The 26306-nt window shown below is 50.3% G+C and overlaps 1 protein-coding gene across 1 annotated transcript; it reads left to right on the top strand.

Moving 5' to 3' along the window:
* The first annotated feature begins 1672 nt into the window (after nt 1–1672).
* Nucleotides 1673–25264, top strand: ddr2l (discoidin domain receptor family, member 2, like). The gene is made up of 19 exons (XM_079744706.1): nt 1673–1926; nt 10246–10348; nt 10543–10645; nt 10919–10994; nt 11470–11622; nt 13101–13248; nt 14106–14211; nt 16363–16552; nt 16993–17239; nt 17636–17725; nt 17802–17941; nt 18068–18176; nt 18599–18721; nt 19653–19897; nt 21297–21385; nt 21791–21988; nt 22398–22632; nt 24753–24902; nt 25074–25264. The coding sequence occupies exons 2-19, from the start codon at nt 10288–10290 to the stop codon at nt 25206–25208; spliced, it is 2598 nt and encodes an 865-aa protein (XP_079600832.1). The 5' UTR covers nt 1673–1926; nt 10246–10287; the 3' UTR covers nt 25209–25264.
* The last annotated feature ends 1042 nt before the right edge of the window (nt 25265–26306 follow it).

Here is a 26306-nt window from a genome sequence, read left to right as displayed (position 1 = left end):
ACCAGTAGACCAGTAGACCATAGACCAGTAGACCAGTAGACCATAGACCAGTAGACGAGTAGACCAGTAGACCAGTAGACCATAGACCAGTAGACCAGTAGACCAGTAGACCATAGACCAGTAGACCAGTAGACCATAGACCAGTAGACCATAGACCATAGACCAGTAGACCATAGACCAGTAGACGAGTAGACCAGTAGACCATAGACCAGTAGACCAGTAGACCATAGACCAGTAGACCAGTAGACCAGTAGACCATAGACCAGTAGACCAGTAGACCATAGACCAGTAGACCATAGACCATAGACCAGTAGACCATAGACCAGTAGACGAGTAGACCAGTAGACCATAGACCAGTAGACCAGTAGACCAGTAGACCATAGACCAGTAGACCAGTAGACCATAGACCAGTAGACCATAGACCAGTAGACCATAGAACAGTAGACCAGTCGACCAGTAGACCAGTAGACCAGTAGACCTCACCATTGAGGCTGAGGGTTCCTGACAGCACAGCAGGGAGGCAAGTACTGCATATTAGTAATGTGTTCATGTGAGTAATGTGTTCATATCTGTCCCCCCCATCTGCATATTAGTAATGTGTTCATGTGAGTAATGTGTTCATATCTGTCCCCCCCATCTGCATATTAGTAATGTGTTCATGTGAGTAATGTGTTCATATCTGTCCCCCCCATCTGCATAATAGTAATGTGTTCATGTGAGTAATGTGTTCATATCTGTCCCCCCTATCTGCATAATAGTAATGTGTTCATGTGAGTAACGTGTTAATATCTGTCCCTCCTATCTGCATATTAGTAATGTGTTCATGTGAGTAATGTGTTGATGAGTATGAATACTTCAAGGTAATTCTGAGTCCCTGTGTTCCTTGGAGAGGATGTGGTGATGTGTTCCCGGTTGTAGAGCAGCTCTCAGGAAGCTGCGTAACTCGCTGGTTAAATGGTGACATGGAGGTCAGGGTCAGGGTCAGCTCAGAGGAAGGCTACAGAGATGAGTCCAACCAACAAGGTCAGCAGTTAAAGGGACTTAACCAACAACAAACTGGTCTGTACTGGTAACCTGGTGGTGGTCTGTACTGGTTACCGGGTCGTGGTCTGTACTGGTTACCTGGTGGTGGTCTGTACTGGTTACCTGGTGGTGGTCTGTACTGGTTACCTGGTGGTGGTGGTCTGTACTGGTTACCTGGTGGTGGTCTGTACTGGTTACCTGGTGGGGGTCTGTACTGGTTACCTGGTGGTGGTCTGTACTGGTTACCTGGTGGTGGTCTGTACTGGTTACCTGGTGGGGGTCTGTACTGGTTACCTGGTGGTGGTCTGTACTGGTTACCTGGTGGTGGTCTGTACTGGTTACCTCCTAGTGATTGCCGCCCCCTGCAGACCGGTATCTGAACTGACCCCGGATCGTTGAGTCCCACTGTGCTGCCCTCTAGTGCCCAACGCGCGTACAGACACACACACACGCACACACGCACACACACAAACACACACACAAACACACACACACACACACACACACACACACACACACACACACACACACACACACACACACACACACAGGCTCTAAGATCTTCTGGGTCGGCAGACTGGCGGGTTTAGGGTTATCATATCTTCCACTGGATCTCTCCAGACTGCCTCTCTCTCTGTGTTTGGGGCGGGAGTCTCAAGATCCCGTCCCCCCGTTCCTTCCTATTCCTCCTTCTCTTCCTCCTCCTCTTCCTCCTCCTCGGCGGAAGCGGGATATGATGTAAAATTATAGTGAAACTCTTTTTGTTTGAGCAGATCATCCGATGCATTGTTGTATTTGCCGCAAAGACTTCAGCGTTCGGTGATCAGGATTTCTTCCTCCTCTTCCTCCTCTTCATCACCTCCTCCGGAGGTCGGCCGGTGGCGGGAGCAGCGCTGCTGCCAGGTAGGCTCCCCGTCGAGATGTTGAGATGTTGGTCTTCAGAGACCCTGGAACAAAACCCTTTCCATCGCTGCTTTTGTTTGCCTCCTTTGTTGTTGAGAGGCGAAACGCAGCTGGCGATCTTAAGCTGTGGAGGAAAGTTTTTCGGGTTGAGAGTTTCGGGAACTTGTCTAACGGGAGGAGGAGGGAAGTTTAGGAGTCGGGCGGAGATGGTTTGTGTTCAGTTTAAGATCGCATCCGGGGATGTTGGGCCACTCTGCTTATCCTAGTGCGTCCCTGTAAGGTTTGACTGATATTCATAGTGGTTGCTACCAATTCTCCTAAAGACATGAGCCTCATAGCGGTCCCTACCAGGGGCGTAGCACCACATTCTGGGCCCTATATACAAGAAGTCCTGATGCCTTCCCCCCGCCCCCCCCCCGCTAAAAAAAATAAGGTTTTACTAGCAGACAGCTAGGATGATCTAGCCATTTTGTAATGGCATGACGTCTGGGGCTAGCTAGCCTATTTACCATAGGTTAGTATTTATCATGTAGCCTAATAACGGCTTAGTATTAATTAAATATTGGCTTACTTCAAATCAGTAGCCTACACTTTATTTATCCATCACCTTAATAACTAAGGCCTCATCATTTTAAAGTGTAGCCTATTGTCTGCTCTCGCTTTGGGTTGTCTCTGTTTGTTTTAGCAACGAAAAAGGAGGTAGTTAAGAATAGGGTTTCATCATGTGTATTTAAATGTTTATGCTCACCTTTCTTAGAAAATTGGTTGGTCAGAACCAGACTTCCTGGCATGGCACGCCCCCCCCCCCCCCCCCTTGTCAGACACACACTAATCCTAATCTCTTATATAGTTAACCTAAATACTTTGCAGCAACTGCTCTGTAAATTAAATTGAGAATATAACTGATGCATGCTATTTTAAATACGGCAGCCTTTGCCAGAGATGTGACGTGTTAGTCTTCCGCGATCTGATCGCATTTCTCGAGGCGGATTACACAGTGCCATGTCGCCAAACTACGACTGTGAGGCTGGAGAAAATGTACAGTGAAGCAGCAGCCTCCCTCCTTGAGATCCTGTCCTTAGAGGGGAAAGTTGCCATCACCACCGATGCTTGGAAAGCGTTGATTACGGAGTCGTGCATGACCGTGACTTTTTTACCGACTGGGTTGTGCAGAGTGCGATCCTGCAGACCTGCAATGCCAGAGATGCACACTGCGGGAAACATGAATTTTCGTTTTCAAATATTTATTTAAAAACGAACATATCTGTTTTAGTGTGTGTATGTTCAATTAAATGTTTTTATATCTTAAACAAATTCCGTAGCAAAGAGAAGGCGCGCAGGATCAATATCCTTATTAAAAGAGTTAGTTAGCCAACGCTGACACATTTTGCCGATTGTGAATTGACATGAGATATTGTAAACGTTCACAATCCTGCCCTGTGATATTTAATTTATCATAATTTCTATTAACTTGTGCGTGGCGCACATGTGGTCATGCATGGTAACTTGTTTTCTCCTCTCTGCTTGCTCCTCAAGTGTCGGGCAGGTTTGTTGGCCCGCAGCTTTTCACTGCGTCAACAGATCTCTGACACTTTCAAATTATGTTAAATCTTAATAAACAACATGAAATTATTGGGATTTGTTCTGTAAATTAATGTATGCATATTATTATTTTATTTTAAGCATGTTTTTATTTTGTATTTTTTTTATGAGAGGTACCGGATCTGTCCAAATAAGTACCGGAACACAGGGAGGCCAAAATTAAGAGGTGCCGGATCTTTTTCCGGCAGGATCCGGCTCAAATTAACCACTGAATATACCAATTTATTAAACTAATACTCTAAGATTGCATTTAGATCGATATTCATCATGACATTTAGTTATGTTGTTAAACTATTTGAACAAAAATCAAAAAATACTAAAAAATAAATAATAATTTAAACCTCCCATGGCGCCCCCCTGCCTTGGGCCCCACAGGCTGTCCCCCTTCCACCCCAGGTGTGGCGGCCCTGGTCCCCAGCACTCATAGTGGAGTCAGGTGGAGGGCTGCAGATAGGGAATAATCTCCCACTTTACTGCCAAGGTCAGTATTAGATGCTGGGGTTTGATTTGTGACAGGTAAAGGTGTAGGAAGAAGGGCATTAAGGGGTAGGAAGTAGATCCCTAAAGTTGAGGAAGTAGGTTGCTAAAGGAAGTAGGTCCCTAAAGGCGAGGAAGAAGGGTTGCTAAAGGAAGTAGGTCCCTAAAGGTGAGGAAGAAGGGTTGCTAAAGGAAGTAGGTCCCTAAAGGTGAGGAAGTAGGTCCCTAAAGGTGAGGAAGAAGGGTTGCTAAAGGAAATAGGTCCTTAAAGGGGAGGAAGAAGGTTTGCTAAAGGAAGTAGGTCCTTAAAGGGGAGGAAGAAGGTTTGCTAAAGGAAGTAGGTCCCTAAAGGTGAGGAAGTAGGTCCCTAAAGGTTTAGGAAGTAGGTCCCTAAAGTTGAGGAAGTAGGTTGCTAAAGGAAGTAGGTCCCTAAAGGCGAGGAAGAAGGTTTGCTAAAGGAAGTAGGTCCCTAAAGGTGAGGAAGTAGGTCCCTAAAGGTTTAGGAAGTAGGTCCCTAAAGTTGTAGGAAGTAGGTCCTTAGAAAGGAGGAAGTAGGTCCCTAAAGAATATAAATGTAGATTCACAAAAAATAAATAATAATTTCAATATAAATTGTAGAGTTGTCCTACCTTCAGCTAACCCTGACCGCAGCAGTGGGTCTCGCTACCAACAACCTAAATATACCTGCTTGGATATCCGTTTTACTGGAGGTTACCACCAAGAACCTGAGCTGGACGCCTGGTTCCGCCATCACTAAGAGCGAGCAACAATCGCACAACAAAGTCCTCTCTGACAAAGGGTTAGGGTTCGCACAACAAAGTCCTAACCCGCAGTGATGGAGCGAGCTCAACAGAGACACACTGGTTCAGAGTTCTCCTGGACTCTGCATAGCATTCCACTTAGAGAGCTCTATTCTCTATGAAGGGGAGAGCTCTATTCTCTATGAAGGTAAGAGCTCTATTCTCTATGAAGGGGAGAGCTCTATTCTCTATGAAGGTGAGAGTTCTATTCTCTATGAAGGTAAGAGCTCTATTCTCTATGAAGGGGAGAGCTCTATTCTCTATGAAGGTGAGAGCTCTATTCTCTATGAAGGTAAGAGCTCTATTCTCTATGAAGGTGAGAGCTCTATTCTCTATGAAGGGGAGAGCTCTATTCTCTATGAAGGGGAGAGCTCTATTCTCTATGAAGGTGAGGGCTCTATTCTCTATGAAGGGGAGAGCTCTTCTCTAGGAAGGTGAGAGCTCTATTCTCTATGAAGGGGAGAGCTCTATTCTCTATGAAGGTGAGAGCTCTATTCTCTATGAAGGTGAGAGCTCTATTCTCTATGAAGGGGAGAGCTCTATTCTCTATGAAGGTGAGGGCTCTATTCTCTATGAAGGTGAGAGCTCTATTCTCTATGAAGGGGAGAGCTCTATTCTCTATGAAGGTGAGGGCTCTATTCTCTATGAAGGGGAGAGCTCTTCTCTAGGAAGGTGAGCGCTATATTCTCTATGAAGGTCAGAGCTCTATTCTCTATGAAGGTTCGCCTTCATAGAGAATATGCTGGGAGCCAGCTTGCGGTTCTCCGCCTTTAGGGGCAGGTCACGGGTGGAGAGCCAGACCCTCTGGCCAACCTGGTAGGCAGGAGCAGGAGTGCGGTGCTTGTTGGCGGTGGCAGCGTAGCGGTCAACCGACTTGAGGAGAGCAGTACGTGCCCGGTCCCAGGTACGCCGGCAACGGTGAACGAAGGCTTGTGCCGATGGGCAGGCAGCCTCCCTCTCTTGGTTGGCAAATAGTGGGGGCTGATACCCATAGGCGCACTGGAAGGGTGAAAGTCCAGTGGAAGAGCAGGTGAGGGTGTTGTGGGCATATTCTACCCAGATCAGTTGTTCAGACCAGGAAGCAGGGTTGTGGTTGATCAAGCAGCGAAGAGTGGTCTCCAGGTCGTGGTTAATTCTCTCAGTCTGCCCATTGGACTGGGGGTGGAACCCAGAAGACAGACTGACGGAGGCCCCAACTAGGCTGCAAAACTCCTTCCAGAACATAGATGTGAACTGGGGCCCCCGGTCAGAGACAATGTCAGTGGGAAGTCCATGGAGACGAAAGATGTTCTGGAGAACCAGTTCAGCTGTCTGAGAACCAAGACAGCCGAGCGTTGGTCAAACCAAAGGGCATCACCAGATATTCATAATGTCCTGTTGGTTCGTTGAAGGCCGTCTTCCACTCATCTCCCTCCCGGATGCGGACCAGATGATAAGCATTCCTCAAGTCGAGCTTGGAGAACACTGTTGCCCCCTGGAGCAGCTCAAAGGCTTTGGAGAGGAGTAGAAGGGGGTAGCGGTTTTTAACCATAATGTCATTAAGTCCACAATAGTCAGGGCCGCAGAGACTCTTCCTTCTTCTTCACAAAAAAACACTGCACCAGCAGGTGAAGAGGAGGGACGGATTATCCCTGCCGCTAAAGAGCCTTGTATGTACTCCTCCATGGCCTCTCTCTCAGGGGCAGAGAGAGAGTACAAGTGTCCCTTGGGAGGCAAAGTTCCCGGGAGTAGGTCTATGGCACAGTCATAGGGGCGGTGAGGTGGCAGGGAGGTAGCCTTAGCTTTGAACACCTCTTTCAGGTCATCATAAACTGCTGGAACTTCAGTGATATCTGAGGCTGGAGCAGGAACAGGAGAAGCAGGCGACAGCGATGGTGTCATGAGGCAGGTCGGCTGGCAGGTCTCTCCCCACTCCCGGACGGAACAGGTAGTCCAATCGATGTTGGGGTTGTGCCTGCGAAGGGGTTCCCCAGGATGACAGGCTGGCTCGGTGTCGACAGGAGCAGGAACTGGATGGTCTCACTGTGGCCCCCGGCAGGAGCATGCGCACAGGGTTGTTTTGTGACGTAACCCTCCCCAGCACAGGTCCATCCAGGGCGCTAGCAGAGATGGGCAATGATAGTTTCTCTGGGCGGAGTCCAAGCCGGAGAGCGAGGGCCTGGTCCATAATGCTCCCGTCTGCCCCTGAATCGACGAGGATGGCGATGGAGTGGGAGCCAGAAGGCAGCAGGAACTCACCGTAGAGGGTGGGTCTTTTAGGGGGGGGCAGGACCAATGATGGAGCTCACCAGTAGGCCTCCGTTCACTGGTGAGCTCTGGCTTTTACTGGACACCGGCTAACAAAGTGTCCCTGGCTGGCCACAGTACATACAAAGGTTCTGTCTCTGCCTCTCCTCCGGTGAGAGGCGGGTGCGACCCAGCTGCATAGGCTCAGGATCCTCCACACTTACAGGGGCGGTTGATGTCAACGAGGAGGAGGCAGGAGTTACTGGAGACCTGGAGTGAGAGGAACTGTGTGGCAGGGCAGAACGTGACTGGAACTCTGAGCATCTCTCCCTCCTGCGAGCCTGGATGCGCAGGTCGAGACGGGTGGCGAGCTCAATTAGACCCTCCAGTGTAGACGGCAGTTCAAAAGCTACGAGTTCATCCTTAATGTACCCAGCCAGCCCCCGCATAAAGACATCACGGAGAGCGGCCGGGTTCCAGTCACACATGGGGGCCTCGGTGCGGAAGTCTATGGCATAGTCCGTGACTGAGCAGCTCCCCTGGAACAGATCCAACAACTCTCGTCCAGCTTAGGCCCCCAGAGGTCCAGTACCAAAGACAATCCTGAGCCCGTTGGCAAAGGACTGGAAAGAGAGGCAGGCATGGGTCCCCCTCTGCCACTCAGCTGTGCCCCAAAGACGCGCCCGCCCAGTGAGATGGTTTATAGTATAAGCCACCCTGGCTCCCTCGGAGGAAAAGGTGAGCGGCTGCAGGGAGAAGATGATGGAGCAGTTGCAGAGAAAGGCCTTACAGGTGACAGGATTGCGATCATAACGCTCAGGTGCTCCCACATAAGGCTCACGTATGGAAGGGAGAGGAGCACCGACTCCTGCTGAGGCGGCCGTAGTAGCAGCAACCAGCTGATTTAACATGTCCTCCGTCCGAGATATCCGGTCGTCAATCTGAGCTGGGTCCATTTCTGGCCAGATTGTACTGTAATGGGGCGTGAGGTTGGACCCAAGAACAGCACAGACCGAGACCAGCGTTGGAACAGTTCAAAAGTTTTATTGTCCAAAACGGGAATCCATGCTAGCTGGAGACAGACAAGGGGCGAGCAGGCAGAGGGGTCAGGGATAGAAGGCTGTTCAGGTTACCAGGGCAGGAATGACGAGGACGGGTCAGGGACAAGCAGGGTCAAAGTCAAGGAAGCAATCCGGGAAATAGTACTAGAGAGCTTTGCATGCTGCTAAAGACAATCTGGCCGAGACTGAGTGGAAGGAGTGGGTTTAAATAAGGTGAGGGAGCGCAGGTGAAGGTGGTGGCACTGATGAGGTGGGAGTGGCAGGCAGGTGATCAGGAAAAATACTGGCAGGGTTGGCAGTGGGATGGAAAGCCAGGAGTGGATCATAACAGTACAGAGCTGGCAGTAGGACAGAAAGCCAGGAGTGGATCATGACAAGGTGAGAGCTCTACTCTCTATGAAGGGGTGAAAGCTATATTCTATGCAGGATGGCAGCTCTATTCTCTATGAAGGGGTGGGAGCTCTATTCTCTATGAATGTGAGAACTTTATTTTCTATGAAGGTGAGAGCTCTATTCTCTATGAAGGTGAGAGCTATATTCTCTATAAAGTTTACAGTTGTACTCTATGAAGGTGAGAACTCTATTCTCTATGAAGGTGAGAGCTCTATTCTCTATAAAGTTTACAGTTCTACTCTATGAAGGTGAGAACTCTATTCTCTATGAAGTTGAGAGCTCTATTCTCTATGAAGGTGAGAGCTCTACTCTATGAAGGTGAGAGCTCTACTCTATGAAGGTGAAAACTCTATTTTCTATGAAGGTGAGAGCTCTATTCTCTATGCAGTTGAGAACTCTATTCCTATTCTATACGAAGGTGAGAGCTCTATTCTCTTTGAAGGTGGGAGCTTTATTCTCTATGAAGGTGAGAGCTATACTCTATGAAGGTGAGAGCTATATTCTCTATAAGGTGAGAGCTCTATTCTCTTTGAAGGTGAGAGCTCTATTCTCTATGAAGGTGAGAGCTCTACTCTCTATGAAGGTGAGAGCTCTATTCTCTATGAAGGTGAGAGCTCTATTCTCTATGAAGGTGAGAGTTCTACTCTCTATGAAGGTGAGAGCTCTACTCTCTATGAAGGTGAGAGCTCTACTCTATGAAGGTGGGAGCTCTACTCTCTATGAAGGTGAGAACTCTACTTTCCATTTCGTGTCTGTTCTCTGATCTCAACCCTGGCAAGCAGAGCAGCACCAGGTGAGACTTTTCGGGCTTGACCCTGTCCCTGACCCTGACCCTGAGCCTGAGCTTTCAGTTCAGGAGTCACATGTCCTCTGTTTCGTCGGTTTGTTGACCTCCTGTCAGTTAGTTGGCCTGCGTTCTCACTGAGAGAGACCGGCCGGACCCCAGGAGAGCTGGACTAGAGACACAGAGAGACACAGAGACAGAGAGATAGACACAGAGACAGAGAGAGACACAGAGACAGAGAGACACAGAGAGAGAGACACAGAGACAGAGAGAGACACAGAGACAGAGAGACACAGAGAGAGACAGAGAGAGAGAGACACAGAGACAGAGAGATAGACACAGAGACAAAGAGAGACACAGAGACAGAGACACAGAGAGAGACACAGAGACAGAGAGAGAGACACAGAGACAGAGAGACAGAGAGAGAGAGAGCGAGAGACAGAGAGAGGGACAGAGAAAGAGAGAGGGACAGACAGAAAGAGGGACAGAGAGATACACAGAAACAGAGAGAGAGAGACACAGAGAGAGAGATCTAGGAGATAACTCCGCCCCTCTCTGGTCATTCCTCTCTCTCCTCTCTCATGTGTCATGTGACCAGAATGACTGAGAGCAAATGGAATGTGAGCGGCCAACAATTACATAAACACACATTCAGTCTCTCTCTCTCTCTCTCTCTCTCTCTCTCTCTCACTCACTCACTCACTCACTCACTCACTCACTCACTCACTCACTCTCTGAGATGTGTATGTGTATGTGTTTTAAAGAGATGATATGTGTGTGTTTTATAGTGATGTGTGTGTGTTTTACAGAGATGAATATGTGTGTGTTATACAGTGATGTGTGTGTTTTTGTTTTACAGAGATGTGGGTGTGTGTGTGTTTTACAGAGATGTGTGTGTGTGTGTGTGTGTTTGTTTTATAGAGATGTAGTGTGTGTGTTTTTTACAGAGATCTGTGTGTGTGTGTTTGTTTTACAGAGATGTAGTGTGTGTGTGCGTCGCTGTGATCGGCGGACCATCATGCACCTCTTCTTCCTGCTGATCCTTCAAGTCACCGCAACTTCCGCTCAGATAGACCCTGGTACACACACACACACACACACACACACACACACACACACACACACACGCACACACATTTTTTAATATGTGTATAACATTAGTTATATTGATGTGTGTGTGTATATATCGTTAAACGTTATAAGCATGCATCAGTATAACTCCATATTAAAGTGTGTGTGTGTGTGTTTTTGTTTGTGTGTGTGTGTGTTGCAGTACACTGCCGCTCTGCCCTTGGCATGCAAGATGGCCGTATCAAGGACAGTGACATCACAGCTTCCAGCCAATGGTACAAGACGACCGGTCCCAAGTACGCCAGGTCAGTATATCCCTAACCCTAACCCTAACCCTAGCCCCCCTAGCTGCTTCATCATGGTTGTGTGTGTGTGCTTGCGTGTTTGTGTGTGTGTGTGTGTGGGTGTGTGTGTCTGTGTCTTTGTGTGTTTGTGAGTGTGTTTGTGTGTGTCTGTCTGTCTGTCTGTCTGTCTGTCTGTCTGTCTGTCTGTCTGTCTGTCTGTGTGTGTGTGTGTGTGTGTGTGTGTGTGTGTGTGTGTGTGTGTGTGTGTGTGTGTGTGTGTGTGTGTGTGTTCAGGCTCAACAGGGAGGGCGGTGATGGTGCCTGGTGCCCTAAAGGCGAGTTGGAGCCGTCGGACAGCCAGTACCTCCAGGTGAGACTAACTAGGACCCTAACCCGCTAACTAGGACCCTAACCCGCTAACTAGGACCCTTACTAATAACTAGGACCCTAACCCGCTAACTAGGACCCTAACCCGCTAACTAGGACCCTAAACCGCTAACTAGGACCCTTACTAATAACTAGGACCCTAACCCGCTAACTAGGACCCTAACCCGCTAACTAGGACCCTAAACCGCTAAGTAGGACCCTTACTAATAACTAGGACCCTAAACCGCTAACTAGGACCCTTCCTTATAACTAGGACCCTAACCCACAAACCACTAACCTGGACCCTAACCCGCCAGCTAGGACCCTAACCCGCTAACCCAGACCCTAACTAATAACTAGGACCTTAAACTAATAATAGGATCTTAAACTGCTAACCGCTTATAAGGACCCTGAAACACTGACCACTAACCATTAACTAGGAGCCTAACCCACCAGCCCACTAACGTTCCTGCCCCCAGGTGGACCTGGGTCGGCTGACCTTCCTGACGGTGGTGGGAACGCAGGGCCGCTACGCCCACAGCAGTGGGAAGGAGTTCGCCCGGGCGTACCGGCTGGCCTACAGCCGCGACGGGACCCTTTGGAGGGCTTGGAGGAACCGCCAGGGCAACTCTGTGAGTCCACCACTAGAGGGTGCTATTAAAGGAGAACGTCACCGGTGGAGACATGAATCTGTATTGAAAGTGGGTCATAAACATAGTTGAATAGTTACATAAATTTCAAATCTTGACCGAGAAAAGGCAGACAGTGACTCTTCGGCGCTTGTGGATTTAAGATGACAACTCCCGCGGTGCCAATCAGCGTTCACTGCCTGAGGGACTTAACATAACAGCCAATCAGCGTTCACTCCCTGAGGGTCTTAGCATAACAGCCAATCAGCGTTCACTCCCTGAGGGTCTTAGCATAACAGCCAATCAGCGTTCACTCCCTGAGGGACTTAGCATAACAGCCAATCAGCGTTCACTCCCTGAGGGACTTAGCATAACAGCCAATCAGCGTTCACTCCCTGAGGGACTTAGCATAACAGCCAATCAGCGTTCACTCCCTGAGAACGTAACATAACAGCCAATCAGCGTTCACTCCCTGAGAACGTAACATAACAGCCAATCAGCGTTCACTCCCTGCAGTCCAGCGTGAACAGCAGCATGGAGGAGAAGTGATTGTTGCCGTTTGCGGACCCCAAGAGCTCTATATCTAAATAATATAATATAATATAATATATAGGTATAATATAATATATAATATCATGGCTTAAAGCTGTGTGCGCCTCCGGATGATATTATGACTTAAAGACTGCGCGTCGGTATTAATTTATAGTGGGTACGGGGGGTGCGGGTTTGTAAATTAAGACCCGTGTTTTGATTCTCGGCCATGGTGGAGAAGGGGGAAGAAACGTTGGCTTTGACCCTCTGAAGTCCAAATCAAACCCAAACTTCAGATTGAAGTTGACGCAGTCGTTTATTCATAATATCATCCAGAGGCGCACACATCTTTTGGCCGTTATATTATATATTATATTATTATAGATGTCTATATATTATATTATATCATTTAGATATAGAGCTCCTGGAGTGTTCTAGAATATCTTATAGAACGTGGCCAAAAGTTGTGTGCGCCGGATGATATCATGAATAAACGACTGCGTCTCTGGTACTACATCATTGCTTCTTTAGCGCTCGTGTGATCTACCAAGAAGTGCTTGTAGTTTTGTAGAGCCCCCCCCTTAAACTTCCTGCTTTAAATGACCCAAATATCGTCATTTTGCATAATTTAATGCAGGAAGTTTTAGAGGTAGATACGGGTCTCACCCATCTCAGGGGAAAAGGATGGAATGGTACAAGCCCATTAAAAAATATGACTGGGTTTATAGCGATAAAAAGCTTAATGCAAATGGGTGAAGTGTCCCTTTAATGCTAGTTATCAGCAATCCTAGTTATCAACGATGCTAGTTATATAAATCAATGGTTATCATATACACAAGTTATCATTGACGTTAGTTAGTACAAGAGTTAGCTAAAGGCTGGCTAGCAGTCCTGGTCCTGACCTCTGACCTCTGTCCCCTGTCCCTTGACCCCTGACCACCTGTGACTAGGTGGTGGAAGCCAACAGTGATACGTACAACCCTGTCATCAAAGACCTCCACCCTCCCATCATCACGCAGTTCGTCCGGATAATCCCGGTGACGGAGGTCTCCGCCCCCGTCTGCATGAGGGTGGAGCTCTACGGCTGCCCCTGGGAAGGTGGAGCGCACGCACACACACACGCACACACACAGACAGACACGCACACACGCACGCACGCACGCACGCACACACACACGACACTATACACACAAATAGACACTATACACCCACACGTACAGGCACACATGCACACACACACAGACACACACAATGTATACATGGATAGATTTGTGTCTGTGCTGCAGGCTGGTGTCCTACAGCAGTGATAGTTGTGTGTCTGTGCTGCAGGCTGGTGTCCTACAGCAGTGATAGTTGTGTGTCTGTGCTGCAGGCTGGTGTCCTACAGCAGTGATAGTTGTGTGTCTGTGCTGCAGGCTGGTGTCCTACAGCAGTGATAGTTGTGTGTCTGTGCTGCAGATGGGCTGGTGTCCTACAGCAGTGATAGATGTGTGTCTGTGCTGCAGGCTGGTGTCCTACAGCAGTGATAGTTGTGTGTCTGTGCTGCAGGCTGGTGTCCTACAGCAGTGATAGTTGTGTGTCTGTGCTGCAGATGGGCTGGTGTCCTACAGCAGGGATAGTTGTGTGTCTGTGCTGCAGATGGGCTGGTGTCCTACAGCAGTGATAGTTGTGTGTCTGTGCTGCAGATGGGCTGGTGTCCTACAGCAGTGATAGTTGTGTGTCTGTGCTGCAGATGGGCTGGTGTCCTACAGCAGTGATAGATGTGTGTCTGTGCTGCAGATGGGCTGGTGTCCTACAGCAGTGATAGATGTGTGTCTGTGCTGCAGGCTGGTGTCCTACAGCAGTGATAGATGTGTGTCTGTGCTGCAGGCTGGTGTCCTACAGCAGTGGTAGTTGTGTGTCTGTGCTGCAGGCTGGTGTCCTACAGCAGTGATAGTTGTGTGTCTGTGCTGCAGATGGGCTGGTGTCCTACAGCAGTGCAGAAGGCCAGCTCATGAGGCCTCCGGGCTCCTCCCTCGCCAGCCTCAACGACTCCATCTACGACGGGACGCACCACAGGAGGTCTGCCTACCTACCTCCTAACCCCTTACCTCCTAACCCCTAACCCCTAATCTCCTAACCTCCTAACCTCTAACCCCTCACCCCCTAACCCCTAACCCTCTACCTCCTAACCTCTAACCTCCTAACCTCTAACCCCTCACCTCCTAACCTCTAACCCCTCACCCCCTAACCCCTAACCCCTAACCTCCTAACCCCTAACCCCTAACCTCCTAACCCCTAACCTCCTAACCCCTAACCTCTAAACCCTAACCTCCTAACCCCTATCCCCTTACCTCCTAACCCCTCAGCCCCTCACCCCTAACCTCCTAACCTCTAACCCCTAACATCCTAACCCCTATCCCCTTACCTCCTAACCCCTCAGCCCCTAACCCCTAACCTCCTAACCTCTAACCCCTAACCTCCTAACCCCTATCCCCTTACCTCCTAACTAGTGCTGTCAAGCGATTAAAATATTTAATCGCGATTAATCGCATTAATGTCATAGTTAACGTGCGATTAATAGCAATTAATCGCACATTTTTTCCTATTCTAAATGACCTTGATTTCGTGCTGCTAGCCTTTCAGTGAGATCAGAGTGTTGAGAAGGACAGTAATAAAATATCTTTGGTAAGATGGATATAAGAAGAGAGACCCGCAGTGAGTTCAACCCGGTCCACTTGACATCGCGTAGAGCGTGACAGCGGTAGGCCTACTGTAAAGCTTCAATAGCCCAGGCTTTGATTTGTTTCAATCACACACACGGTGGCGGAGTGGTGATCGGGAGAGGCGGGAGAATTCCCGGTGGGCCGTTAACATCATCCAGACGTCGGCGAGGGCGAAGCAGGTTACGGTCGTCCAATACCGTGTGGAACACCACTGGCCCCGCCCCCCAGACCCCCAGGGGGCGGGACTTAAACCAACAGGACACCGAGGAGAAGATCTTCACACGACGAGAAAACATGTTGTTACTGTGAGACAGAGAGAGAGAGCATGGAGTTACACTAGAGCTGGAGAGAGAGAGAGAGAGAGAGAGAGAATGGAGTTACACTAGAGCTGGAGAGAGAGAGAGAGAGAGAGAGAGAGAGAGAGAGCATGGAGTTACATTAGAGCTGGAGAAAGAGAGAGAGAGAGAGAGAGAGAGAGAGAGAGAGAGAGAGAGAAAGAGGAGACCCCTAACTCCTAACCTCCTCACCCCTAACCTCCTAACCTCCTCACCCCTAACCCCTAACCTTCTAACCCCTAACCTCCTAACCCCTAAACGCTTACCTCCTAACCCCTAACCTCCTAACTCCTAACCCCTAACCCCTAACCCCTAACCTCCTAACCCCTCACCTCCTAACCCCTAACCCCTAACCTCCTAACCCCTCACATCCTAACCCCTAACCCCTAACCTCCTAACCCCTAACCTCCTAACCCCTAACCCCTAATCCCTAACCCCTAATCCCTAACCTCCTAACCCCTAACCGCTAAACCCTAACCTCCTAACCCCTAACCTCCTAACCCTTAACCCCTAACCTCCTAACCCCTCACCTCCTAACCCCTAACCTCCTAACCCCTCACCTCCTAACCCCTAACCCCTAACCTCCTAACCCCTAACCTCCTAACCCCTAACCTCCTAACCCCTAACCCCTCACCCCTAACCTCCTCACCCCTAACCTCTAACCTCCTAACCTCCTAACCCCTAACCCCTAACCTCCTAACCCCTAACCCCTAACCTCCTAACCCCTAACCTCCTAACCCCTAACCTCCTAACCCCTAACTCCTAACCCCTAACCTCCTAACCCCTAACCCCTAACCCTAACCTCCTAACCCCTAAGCCCTAAACCCTCACCTCCTAACCCCTAAGCCCTAACCTCCTAACCCCTCACCTCCTAACCCCTCACTTCCTAACCCCTCACCCCTAACTTCCTAACCCCTTACCTCTTAATCCCTAATTTAATAACCCCTGACCTCCTAACCCCTGACCTCCTAACCCCTAACCTCCTAACCCCTAACTTCCTAACCCCTAACCTCCTTACCCCTGAACCCTCACTTCCTAACCCCTACACCCTTACCTTCTTGTCTCCTAACCCCTAACCTCCTAACCCCTAACGCTTCAAACCAGACCAGATTAACCAACTGAGCTAGTTTTCACCATTTGCTGGTTCCTGGTGACGCGTGTCCGTCCAATAGGAGGCTGTCTGGGGGGCTGGGCCAGCTGACGGATGGAGTGATTGGCCAGGACGACTTCCTGCTGACGCGGCAGTACCAGGGCTGGCCGGGCTACGACTACCTGGGCTGGAGGAACGACTCGCTGAGCACCCTGGGGCACGTGGAGATGGAGTTCATGTTCCAGAGTCAGAGGAACTTCACCTCCATGAAGGTCTCTCTCTCTCTCTCTCGCTCTCCAGATCTAATGTAACTCCATGCTCTCTCTCTCTCTCTCCAGCTCTAATGTAACTCCATGCTCTCTCTCCAGCTCTAATGTAACTCCATGCTCTCTCTCTCTCTCTCTCTCCAGCTCTAGTGTAACTCCATTCTCTCTCTCTCTCTCTCTCTCTCTCTCCAGCTCTAATGTAACTCCATGCTCTCTCTCTCTCTCTCTCTCCAGCTCTAATGTAACTCCATGCTCTCTCTCTCTCTCTCTCTCTCCAGCTCTAATGTAACTCCATGCTCTCTCTCTCTCTCTCTCTCCAGCTCTAGTGTAACTCCATTCTCTCTCTCTCTCTCTCTCTCTCTCCAGCTCTAATGTAACTCCATGCTCTCTCTCTCTCTCTCCAGCTCTAATGTAACTCCATGCTCTCTCTCTCTCTCTCTCTCCAGGTCCACAGTAACAACATGTTTTCTCGTGGTGTGAAGATCTTCTCCTCGGTGTCCTGTTGGTTTAAGTCCCGCCCCCTGGGGGTCTGGGGGGCGGGGCCAGTGGTGTTCCACACGGTATTGGACGACCGTAACCCGAGTGCGCGCTACGTGACGGTGCCGCTGGGCGGGCGCAGTGCCTCCGCCCTCCTCTGCCGCTTCGCCTTCGCCGACGTCTGGATGATGTTCAGCGAGGTCTGCTTCCTGTCCGGTAGGTACACACTCTGCACTACACACCACCACACTACACAACACTACACAACAATACAGTACACACACTATACACTACTAAACACTAGACTACACACAATACACACACTATATACACTATATACAAGATCTGCACTACACACCACCACACTACACAAAACTACACTACACAAAACTCTACACTACACAAAACTCTACACTACACAACACTACACACACTATACACAACACTACACACACTCTAAACTACACACCACCACAATACACACCACCACACTACTCAACACTACACATCACTACACTACACACACTATACACAACACTACACACACTGTGCACTACACAACCCTACACTACACACAGTACACTCACAGTGTAACTCCTGTTTGTCCCTCAGAGGACACTGTACCGCCCACCCAGGCGCCCCCGACGGTCAGGCCCCTCCCACCTGACCTGCACCGCACCACGGCAACCATCCCAGCCACCGGTATAACCTTTGACCCCAACCAGCAGCCAATAGGAGAGCTGGAATGGAACTAATGCCCCCCCCTCCTTCTCCATAGCCACCGGCCCCTCCACGGTGCCGCCGGCGGTCAGCCCCAGCCCCGTGCTGATTGGCTGCCTGGTGACCATCATCCTGCTGCTGGTGCTCATCATCTTCCTCATCCTCTGGTGTCAGTTCGCCTGCAAGGTCCTGGAGAAGGTAGGCCCCGCCCCCGCCCCCGTCAGCCAATCAGGCGTCTCAGAGCCCCAGAGGGCGGGCGGTGTTCTCTTACTGATGGCGTCTCCTTGTCTCCTTGCCTCCTTGTCTCCTCGTCTCCTCCCCTAGGCTCCTCGCCGCATCCTGGAGGAGGAGCTGACCGTCCGCCTGTCGTCCTGCAGCGAGACCGTGGCTCTGCAGACCCCCCCTGTGCCACCCAGGTCACCCCCCGCCTCAGGTACCTCAGGTGACAGGATGTAGTAACAGGTGACAGGATACAGTAACAGGTGACAGGATGTAGTAACAGGTGACAGGATGTAGTAACAGGTGACAGGATGTAGTAACAGGTGACAGGATGCAGTAACAGGTGACAGGATGTAGTAACAGGTGACAGGATGCAGTAACAGGTGACAGGATGCAGTAACAGGTGACAGGATGCAGTAACAGGTGACAGGATGCAGTAACAGGTGACAGGATGCAGTAACAGGTGACAGGATGCAGTAACAGGTGACAGGATGTAGTAACAGGTGACAGGATGTAGTAACAGGTGACAGGATGTAGTAACAGGTGACAGGATGTAGTCACAGGTGACAGGATGCAGTAACAGGTGACAGGATGCAGTAACAGGTGACAGGATGCAGTACCCCCTCCCGTCTGCAGGCGGCGTGGCGCCGGGCGTGGACCCCCACTATGAGAGGGTCTTCCTGCTGGACCCTCAGTACCAGAACCCCGCCGCTCTCAGGAACAAACTCCCAGAGCTGTCGCAGAGCGCGGAGACCTCTGGTGGGTCCAGAACCTTCTAGACCTATAGAACCTTCTAGACCGAGAACCTTCTAGACCTATAGAACCTTCTAGACCGAGAACCTACTAGACCTATAGAACCTTCTAGACCTATAGAACCTTCTAGACCGAGAACCTTCTAGACCTATAGAACCTTCTAGACCGAGAACCTTCTAGAACGAGAACCTTCTAGACCTATAGAACCTTCCAGACATATAGAACCTGCTAGACCAAGAACCTTCTAGGCCTATAGAACCTTCTAGACCGAGAACCTTCTAGACCTATTGAACCTTCTAGACCTATAGAACCTGCTAGACCTATAGAACCTTCTAGACCTATAGAACCTTCTAGACCGAGAACCTTCTAGACCTATAGAACCTTCTAGACCTATAGAACCTGCTAGACCTAGAACCTTCTAGACCTATAGAACCTTCTAGACCTAGAACCTTCTAGACGAGAACCTGCTAGAACTAGAACCTTCTAGACCTATGGAACCTGCTAGAGCTAGAACCTTCTAGACCTATAGAACCTGCTAGACCTTTAGAACCTGCTAGAGCTAGAACTTTCTAGACCTATAGAACCTACTAGACCTATAGAATCTTCTAGACCGAGAACCTTCTAGACCTATAGAACCTTCTAGACCTATAGAACCTGCTAGACCTAGAACCTTCTAGACCTATAGAACCTTCTAGACCTATAGAACCTTCTAGACCGAGAACCTTTTAGACCTATAGAACCTTCTAGACCTATAGAACCTGCTAGACCTAGAACCTTCTAGACCTATAGAACCTTCTAGACCTATAGAACCTTCTAGACCGAGAACCTTCTAGACCTATAGAACCTTCTGGTGTTTATTTGTGTGTGTGTGTGTGTGTGTGTGTGTGTGTGTGTGTGTGTGTGTGTGTATGTGTGTGTGTGTTTGTGTGACCCCAAGGTTGTGGGGGGGGTTACGCTGAGCCTGACATCACCCAGTGCACGCCCCATCAGTGTTTCCATAGCAACGCGCCGCACTATGCGGAGACGGACGTGGTGAGCCTGCAGGGAGTGACAGGCAGCAACATGTACGCTGTCCCCGCGCTCACCGTGGACTCGCTCAGCCGCCAGGACATCTCGGCCACGGAGGTCCCCCGGGAACGGCTGGTGTTCAGGGAGAAGCTGGGGGAGGGCCAGTTTGGAGAGGTGAGGAGGTCTGGTCTCTCTGGAGGAGCTCTATGCTAGACGGTCTCTCTGGAGGAGCTCTATGTTAGACGGTCTCTCTAGAGGAGCTCTATGTAAGACGGTCTCTCTAGAGGAGCTCTATGTTAGACTGTCTCTCTGGAGGAGCTCTATGTCAGACGGTCTCTCTGGAGGAGCTCTATGTTGGACGGTCTCTCTGGAGGAGCTCTATGCTAGACGGTCTCTCTGGAGGAGCTCTATGTAAGACGGTCTCTCTAGAGGAGCTCTATGTTAGACGTCTCTCTGGAGGAGCTCTATGTTAGACGGTCTCTAGAGGAGCTCTATGTTAGACGGTCTCTCCAGAGGAGCTCTATGTTAGACGTCTGTCTGGAGGAGCTCTATGTTAGACGGTCTCTCTAGAGGAGCTCTATGTTGGACGGTCTCTCTAGAGGAGCTCTATGTTAGATGGTCTCTCTAGAGAACCTCTATGTTAGACGGTCTCTCTAGAGGAGCTCTATGTTAGACGGTCTCTCTAGAGGAGCTCTATATTAGACGGCCTCTCTAGAGAACCTCTATGTTAGACGACCTCTCTAGAAGAGCTCTATGTTAGACGGTCTCTCTGGAGGAGCTCTATGTTAGACGGTCTCTCTAGAGGAGCTCTATGTAAGACGGTCTCTCTAGAGGAGCTCTATGTTAGACGGTCTTTCTAGAGGAGCCCTATGTTAGACGGTCTCTCTGGAGCTCTATGTTAGATGGTCTCTCTAGAGAAGCTCTATGTAAGACGGTCTCTCTCTCGAGGAGCTCTATGTTAGACGGTCTCTCTAGAGGAGCTCTATGTAAGATGTTCTCTCTCGAGGAGCTCTATGTTAGACGGTCTCTCTAGAGGAGCTCTATGTTAGACGGTCTCTCTAGAGAACCTCTATGTTAGACGACCTCTCTAGAAGAGCTCTATGTTAGACGGTTTCTCTGGAGGAGCTCTATGTTAGACGGTCTCTCTAGAGGAGCTCTATGTAAGACGGTCTCTCAAGAGGAGCTCTATGTTAGACGGTCTTTCTAGAGGAGCTCTATGTTAGACGTCTCTCTGGAGGAGCTCTATGTTAGACGGTCTCTCTAGAGGAGCTCTATGTTAGACGGTCTCTCTAGAGGGGCTCTATGTTAGACGGTCTCTCTGGAGGAGCTCTATGTTAGACGGTCTTTCTAGAGGAGCTCTATGTTAGACGGTCTAGAGGTGCTCCTGGTCTATGTTCGATTCTTCTAGATTCTAGAGTATGTTACCTGTGTTTCACGCATGCTCTGTGGGAAGACGTAAACTTTTTACTGATTTTAAATCCCCCCCCCTCCCCTCCCCCTCCCCCTCCCCCTCCCTCCCCCTCCCTCCCCCTCCCTCCCTCCCCCTCCCCCTCCCTCCCTCCCCCTCCCCCAGGTCCACCTATGTGAGGGGGAGGGGCTACCTGGAGGGGCTGTCCTGGTGGCTGTCAAGCAGCTGAGAGCTGATGCAACAAGCCAGGCCAGGTGCTTGTCCGTCTGTCTGTCTGCCTGCCTGTCTCTGTCTGTCCACCTGTCCGTCTGTCTGTCTGTCTGCCTGTCCAACCGTCCTGCTGTCTGTCTGTCTGTCTCTCTGTCTGTCTGACCGTGTGCTTTTCCGTCAGTGTGTCTGTCTGTCTGTCTGTCTGTCTGGCTGGCTGGCTGTCCGTCTGTGTGTCTGTCTGTCCAGCTGTCTGTCCACCTGCTAACTCTAAGCTTACTGCTAATTTAATAAATAAACTGCTAACTCCAGGCCGACTGTTCACTACAGGGTACCTGTTCACGCTAGGCAAAGTGCTAACTCCAGGCTTCCTGCTAACGCTAGGCTAAGTGCTAACTCCAGGCTACCTGCTAACGCTAGGCTAAGTGCTAACTCCAGGCTCTGGTCCCTAGGAATGACTTCCTGAAGGAGATAAAGATCATGTCCCGGCTGAGCGACCCCAACATCATCCAGCTGCTGTGTGTGTGCGTGGCGTCCGACCCGCTGTGCATGGTGACCGAGTACATGGAGAACGGCGACCTCAACATGTTCCTGTCCCAGCGGGAGATCGAGAGCACGCTCACACACGCTAACAACATACCCTCCGTCAGGTAAAGGGATCAGGCTAACACACGCTAACAACATACCCTCCGTCAGGTAAAGGGATCAGGCTAACACACGCTAACAACATACCCTCCGTCAGGTAAAGGGATCAGGCTAACACATGCTAACAACATGCCCCAAGTCAGGTAAAGGGATCAGGCTAACACATGCTAACAACATACCCTCAGTCAGTTAAAGGGATCAGGCTAACACACGCTAACAACATACCCTCAGTCAGGTAATGGAATCAGGCTAACACATGCTAACAACATACCCTCCGTCAGGTAAAGCGATCAACATACCCACACTCTTGTACTTTAATATGACATGCTAAAACCTACTCTAAACATGTACTAGATGTGAAACTACAGAGGCTGACCCACGCTAACAGCCCTATGGCTCCCCTCTGCTCTGCAGCCTGTCCGACCTGCTCCACATGTCGGTTCAGATCTCCTCAGGGATGAGGTATCTGGCCTCGCTCAACTTCGTGCACCGCGACTTGGCCTCCAGGAACTGCCTGCTGGACCGCCGCCTCACCATCAAGATCGCTGACTTCGGGATGAGCCGCAACCTGTACAGCAGCGACTACTACCGCATCCAGGGCCGCGCTGTGCTGCCCATCCGCTGGATGGCCTGGGAGAGCATCCTACTGGTGGGCACTGGGAGGGCTTTACTGGGAGAGCATCCTACTGGTGGGCCACTGGGATGGCACTGGGACACACTGGGAGAGCATCCTACCGTTGGGGCACTGGGAGGGGCACTGGGACAAACTGGTAGAGCATCCTACCGGTGGGGCACTGCGAGGGGCACTGGGACACACTGGGAGGGCTTTACTGGGAGAGCATCCTACTGCTGGGCCACTGGGAGGGCACTGGGACACACTGGGAGGGCTTTACTGGGAGAGCATCCTGCTGATGGGTCCACTGGGGCATTGGGAGTGAAAACTGAGAGGGCTTCATACTGGTGGACTGGGACACTGGGAGAGGTTCATACTGATACACACTAGGACACTGGGAGAGGGGGCACATGGAGTGCTTCATACTGGGACACACTGGGATACTGGGAGGCTTCAAGCTGCTGTATAAATAATGATCAATAAATCATACTTATAAAAGCTATTGTCATACTCTACTCCTGCTCTACCCCTGCTCTACTCCTGCTCTACTCTCTACCTCCTGCTCTACTCTCTACCTCCTGCTCTACTCCTGTTCTACTCCCTTCCTCCTGCTCTACTCCTGCTCTACCCCTGCTCTACTCTCTACTCCTGCTCTACCCCTGCTCTACTCTCTACCTCCTGCTCTACTCCTGATCTACTCCTGCTCTACTCCTGCTCTACTCTCTACCTCCTGCTCTACTCCTGTTCTACTCCCTTCCTCCTGCTCTACCCCTGCTCTACTCTCTACTCCTACTCTACCCCTGCTCTACCCCTGCTCTACTCCTGCTCTACTCCTGATCTACTCCTGCTCTACTCCTGCTCTACTCGCTACCTCCTACTCTACTCCTGCTCTACTCTCTACTCCTGCTCTACCCCTGCTCTACTCACTACCTCCTGCTCTACTCCTGCTCTACTCTCTACCTCCTGCTCTACCCCTGCTCTACTCTCTACCTCCTGCTCTACTCCTACTCTACCCCTGCTCTACTCCTGCTCTACTCCTGATCTACTCCTGCTCTACTCCTGCTCTACTCGCTACCTCCTACTCTACTCCTGCTCTACTCTCTACTCCTGCTCTACCCCTGCTCTACTCACTACCTCCTGCTCTACTCCTGCTCTACTCCTGCTTTACTCCTACTCTACTCCTGCTCTACTCCTGCTCTACTCCTACTCTACACCTGATCTACCCCTGCTCTACTCCTGCTCTACTCTCTACCTCCTACTCTACTCCTGCTCTACTCTCTACTCCTGTTCAACTCCTGCTCTACCCCTGCTCTACTCCCTACCACCTGCTCTACACCTGCTCTACTCCTGCTCTTCTCCTGCACTACTCTCTACCTCCTGCTCTACCCCTGCTCTACTCCTACTCTACTCCTGCTCTACTCCTGCTCTACCCCTGCTCTACTCCTGCTTTGCTCTCTACCTCCTGCTCTACCCCTGCTCTACTCTCTACTCCTGCTCTACTCCTGCTCTACCCCTGCTCTACTCTCTACCTCCTACTCTACTCCTGCTCTACTCCTGCTCTACTCTCTACTCCTACTCTACTCCTGCTCTACTCCTGCTCGACTCTCTACCTCCTACTCTACTTCTGCTCTACTCCTGCTCCACTCCTGCTCTACTCTACCTCCTACTCTACACCTGCTCTACTCCTGCTCTAAACCTGCTCTACTCTCTACTCCTGCTCTACGCCTGCTCTACTACTGCTCTACCCCTGCTTTACTCTCTACTCCTGCTCTACTCTCTACTCCTGCTCTACTCTCTACTCCTGCTCTACGCCTGCTCTACTCTCTACTCCTGCTCTACTCTATCCTCCTACTCTACTCCTGCTCTACACCCTGCTCTACTCCTGCTCTACTCTCTACCTCCTACTCTACCCCTGCTCTACTCCTGCTCTACTCTCTACCGCCTACTCTACCCCTGCTCTACCCCTGCTCTACTCTCTACCTCCTACTCTACTCCTGCTCTACTCTCTACCTCCTGCTCTACTCCTGCTCTACTCCTACTCTACTCTCTACCTCCTGCTCTACTCCTGCTCTACTCTCTACCTCCTGCTCTACTCCTGCTCTAAACCTGCTCTACTCTCTACCTCCTGCTCTACTCCTGCTCTACTCCTGCTCCAGGGGAAGTTCACCACGGCCAGCGATGTGTGGGCGTTCGGCGTGACGCTGTGGGAGGTGTTCACTATGTGTAAGGAGCAGCCCTACAGCCTGCTGTCGGACCAGCAGGTCATCCAAAACACCGGAGAGTTCTTCAGGAACCAGGGCAGACAGGTAACTAACCCTAACCCTAACCCTAACTAACCCGCCCTAACCCGCCCTAACCCCAACTGCCTCTAGCCCATGTTCCATTAATACTGACATGCATTTCTTCAGGTGTTTCTTCAACCACGCTGCATGCTAACGGCTAACATCATGTGACCTGTTGCTTCTGGCCCCACCTAGGTCCTCCTCTATGCCCCACCCCTCTGCCCCCCCTCCCTCTTCAAGCTGATGATGTGCTGCTGGGGCCGTGACGCCGACCAGAGGCCCAGCTTCGAGGGCCTGTACCAGGCCCTGAGGCCCCACGCCGACCAGTGAGACCCCCACACCGGGGGGGAGAGACCAGGGAGACACCAGGGGGGAGGGGGGGGAGACACCAGGGAGAAGGGGGGAAACACCATGGGGGAGACAGCAGGGGGGACACCAGGGGAGGGGGGGAGACCAGGGGGGATGGGGGAGACACCAGGGGGGAGGGGGGGGAGGACACCAGGGTGGACACCAGGGGGGAGACACGGGGGGGGGGGGGGAGACACCAGGGGGGAGGGGGTGTGGTTTGAAAGAGGGAGGGGCCTATTTGCTTGTCTGTTCCGTCCCTCGTTCCTCTGGACTGAAACGTTTTAAGACTTCTCCAGATATATCTCACTTGTTATCGTCTATAAAGAATACTATCTGTGGTTTCTAATGGCTCCTTTGGTCTTTCTGCCTGTAGTCTAGGGTCAGGGGTCACAGGGCTAGTTAGTTTTGTTAAGCACTGTTCAGTTTCCCGTGATCATTATTAACGCACACTGGAGCTAGTGTCACATTCTGGTGGTTCTCTGTTTCTTTGTGGTTTTTGGTGTTTTATACTCCGGTTACGTGACATTGCTTGTGTTTATTTGAATGTTGTACAGCTCAGTTCCACAGCGCGTTGTAACCTGTGTGAGGCGTCCGCAAAACGTCTGTCTGTGAATCAAACTGTGCAATGGGGCTAAGAGTAGCTTAAGCTTTACCTTAGGTTTAGCTGTCACTAAATCTAACTTCACATAGCTTTAGATTAAGATTTATCTTGACCTATCGTTAGCTTAAGCTTTACCTAGCTTTAGCTTTAACTAGCTTCAGCTGTACCTAGCTATAGTTTACCTAGCTTTAGCTTAAACTAGCTTCAGCTTTACCTAGCTTTAGCTTTAACTAGCTTCAGCCTTACCTAGCTTTAGTTTACCTAGCTTTAGCTTTAACTAGCTTTAGCTTTAACTAGCTTCAGCTTTACCTAGCTTTAGCTTTAACTATCTTAAGCTTTACCTAGCTAAAGCTTTATCTAGCTTTACCAAGCTTTAGATTTAGGGTTACCTAGCTTTAGCTTTAGCGTTACCCCATCTTAACTTTAGGTTTATGTAATTTTAGCTTTATCTTGCTTTAGTTTAACTCTTACTTTATCAT

Source organism: Pollachius pollachius, assembly GCF_949987615.1.
Source record: "Pollachius pollachius genome assembly, chromosome: 1".
Classification (NCBI taxonomy): Eukaryota; Metazoa; Chordata; class Actinopteri; order Gadiformes; family Gadidae; genus Pollachius; species Pollachius pollachius.
The sequence above is the reverse complement of the archived record's forward strand: the minus strand, read 5'-3'. Positions and strand labels throughout refer to the sequence as shown.

Excerpts from the sequence above, each read along its gene's own strand:
- ddr2l (XM_079744706.1), top strand. The coding sequence starts at position 10,288 with ATGCACCTCTTCTTCCTGCTGATCCTTCAAGTCACCGCAACTTCCGCT. Across the intron at positions 14,212-16,362 it reads GACGGGACGCACCACAGGAG|GAGGCTGTCTGGGGGGCTGG; the intron begins GTCTGCCTACCT and ends TCCGTCCAATAG. Across the intron at positions 21,989-22,397 it reads AACAACATACCCTCCGTCAG|CCTGTCCGACCTGCTCCACA; the intron begins GTAAAGGGATCA and ends TCTGCTCTGCAG.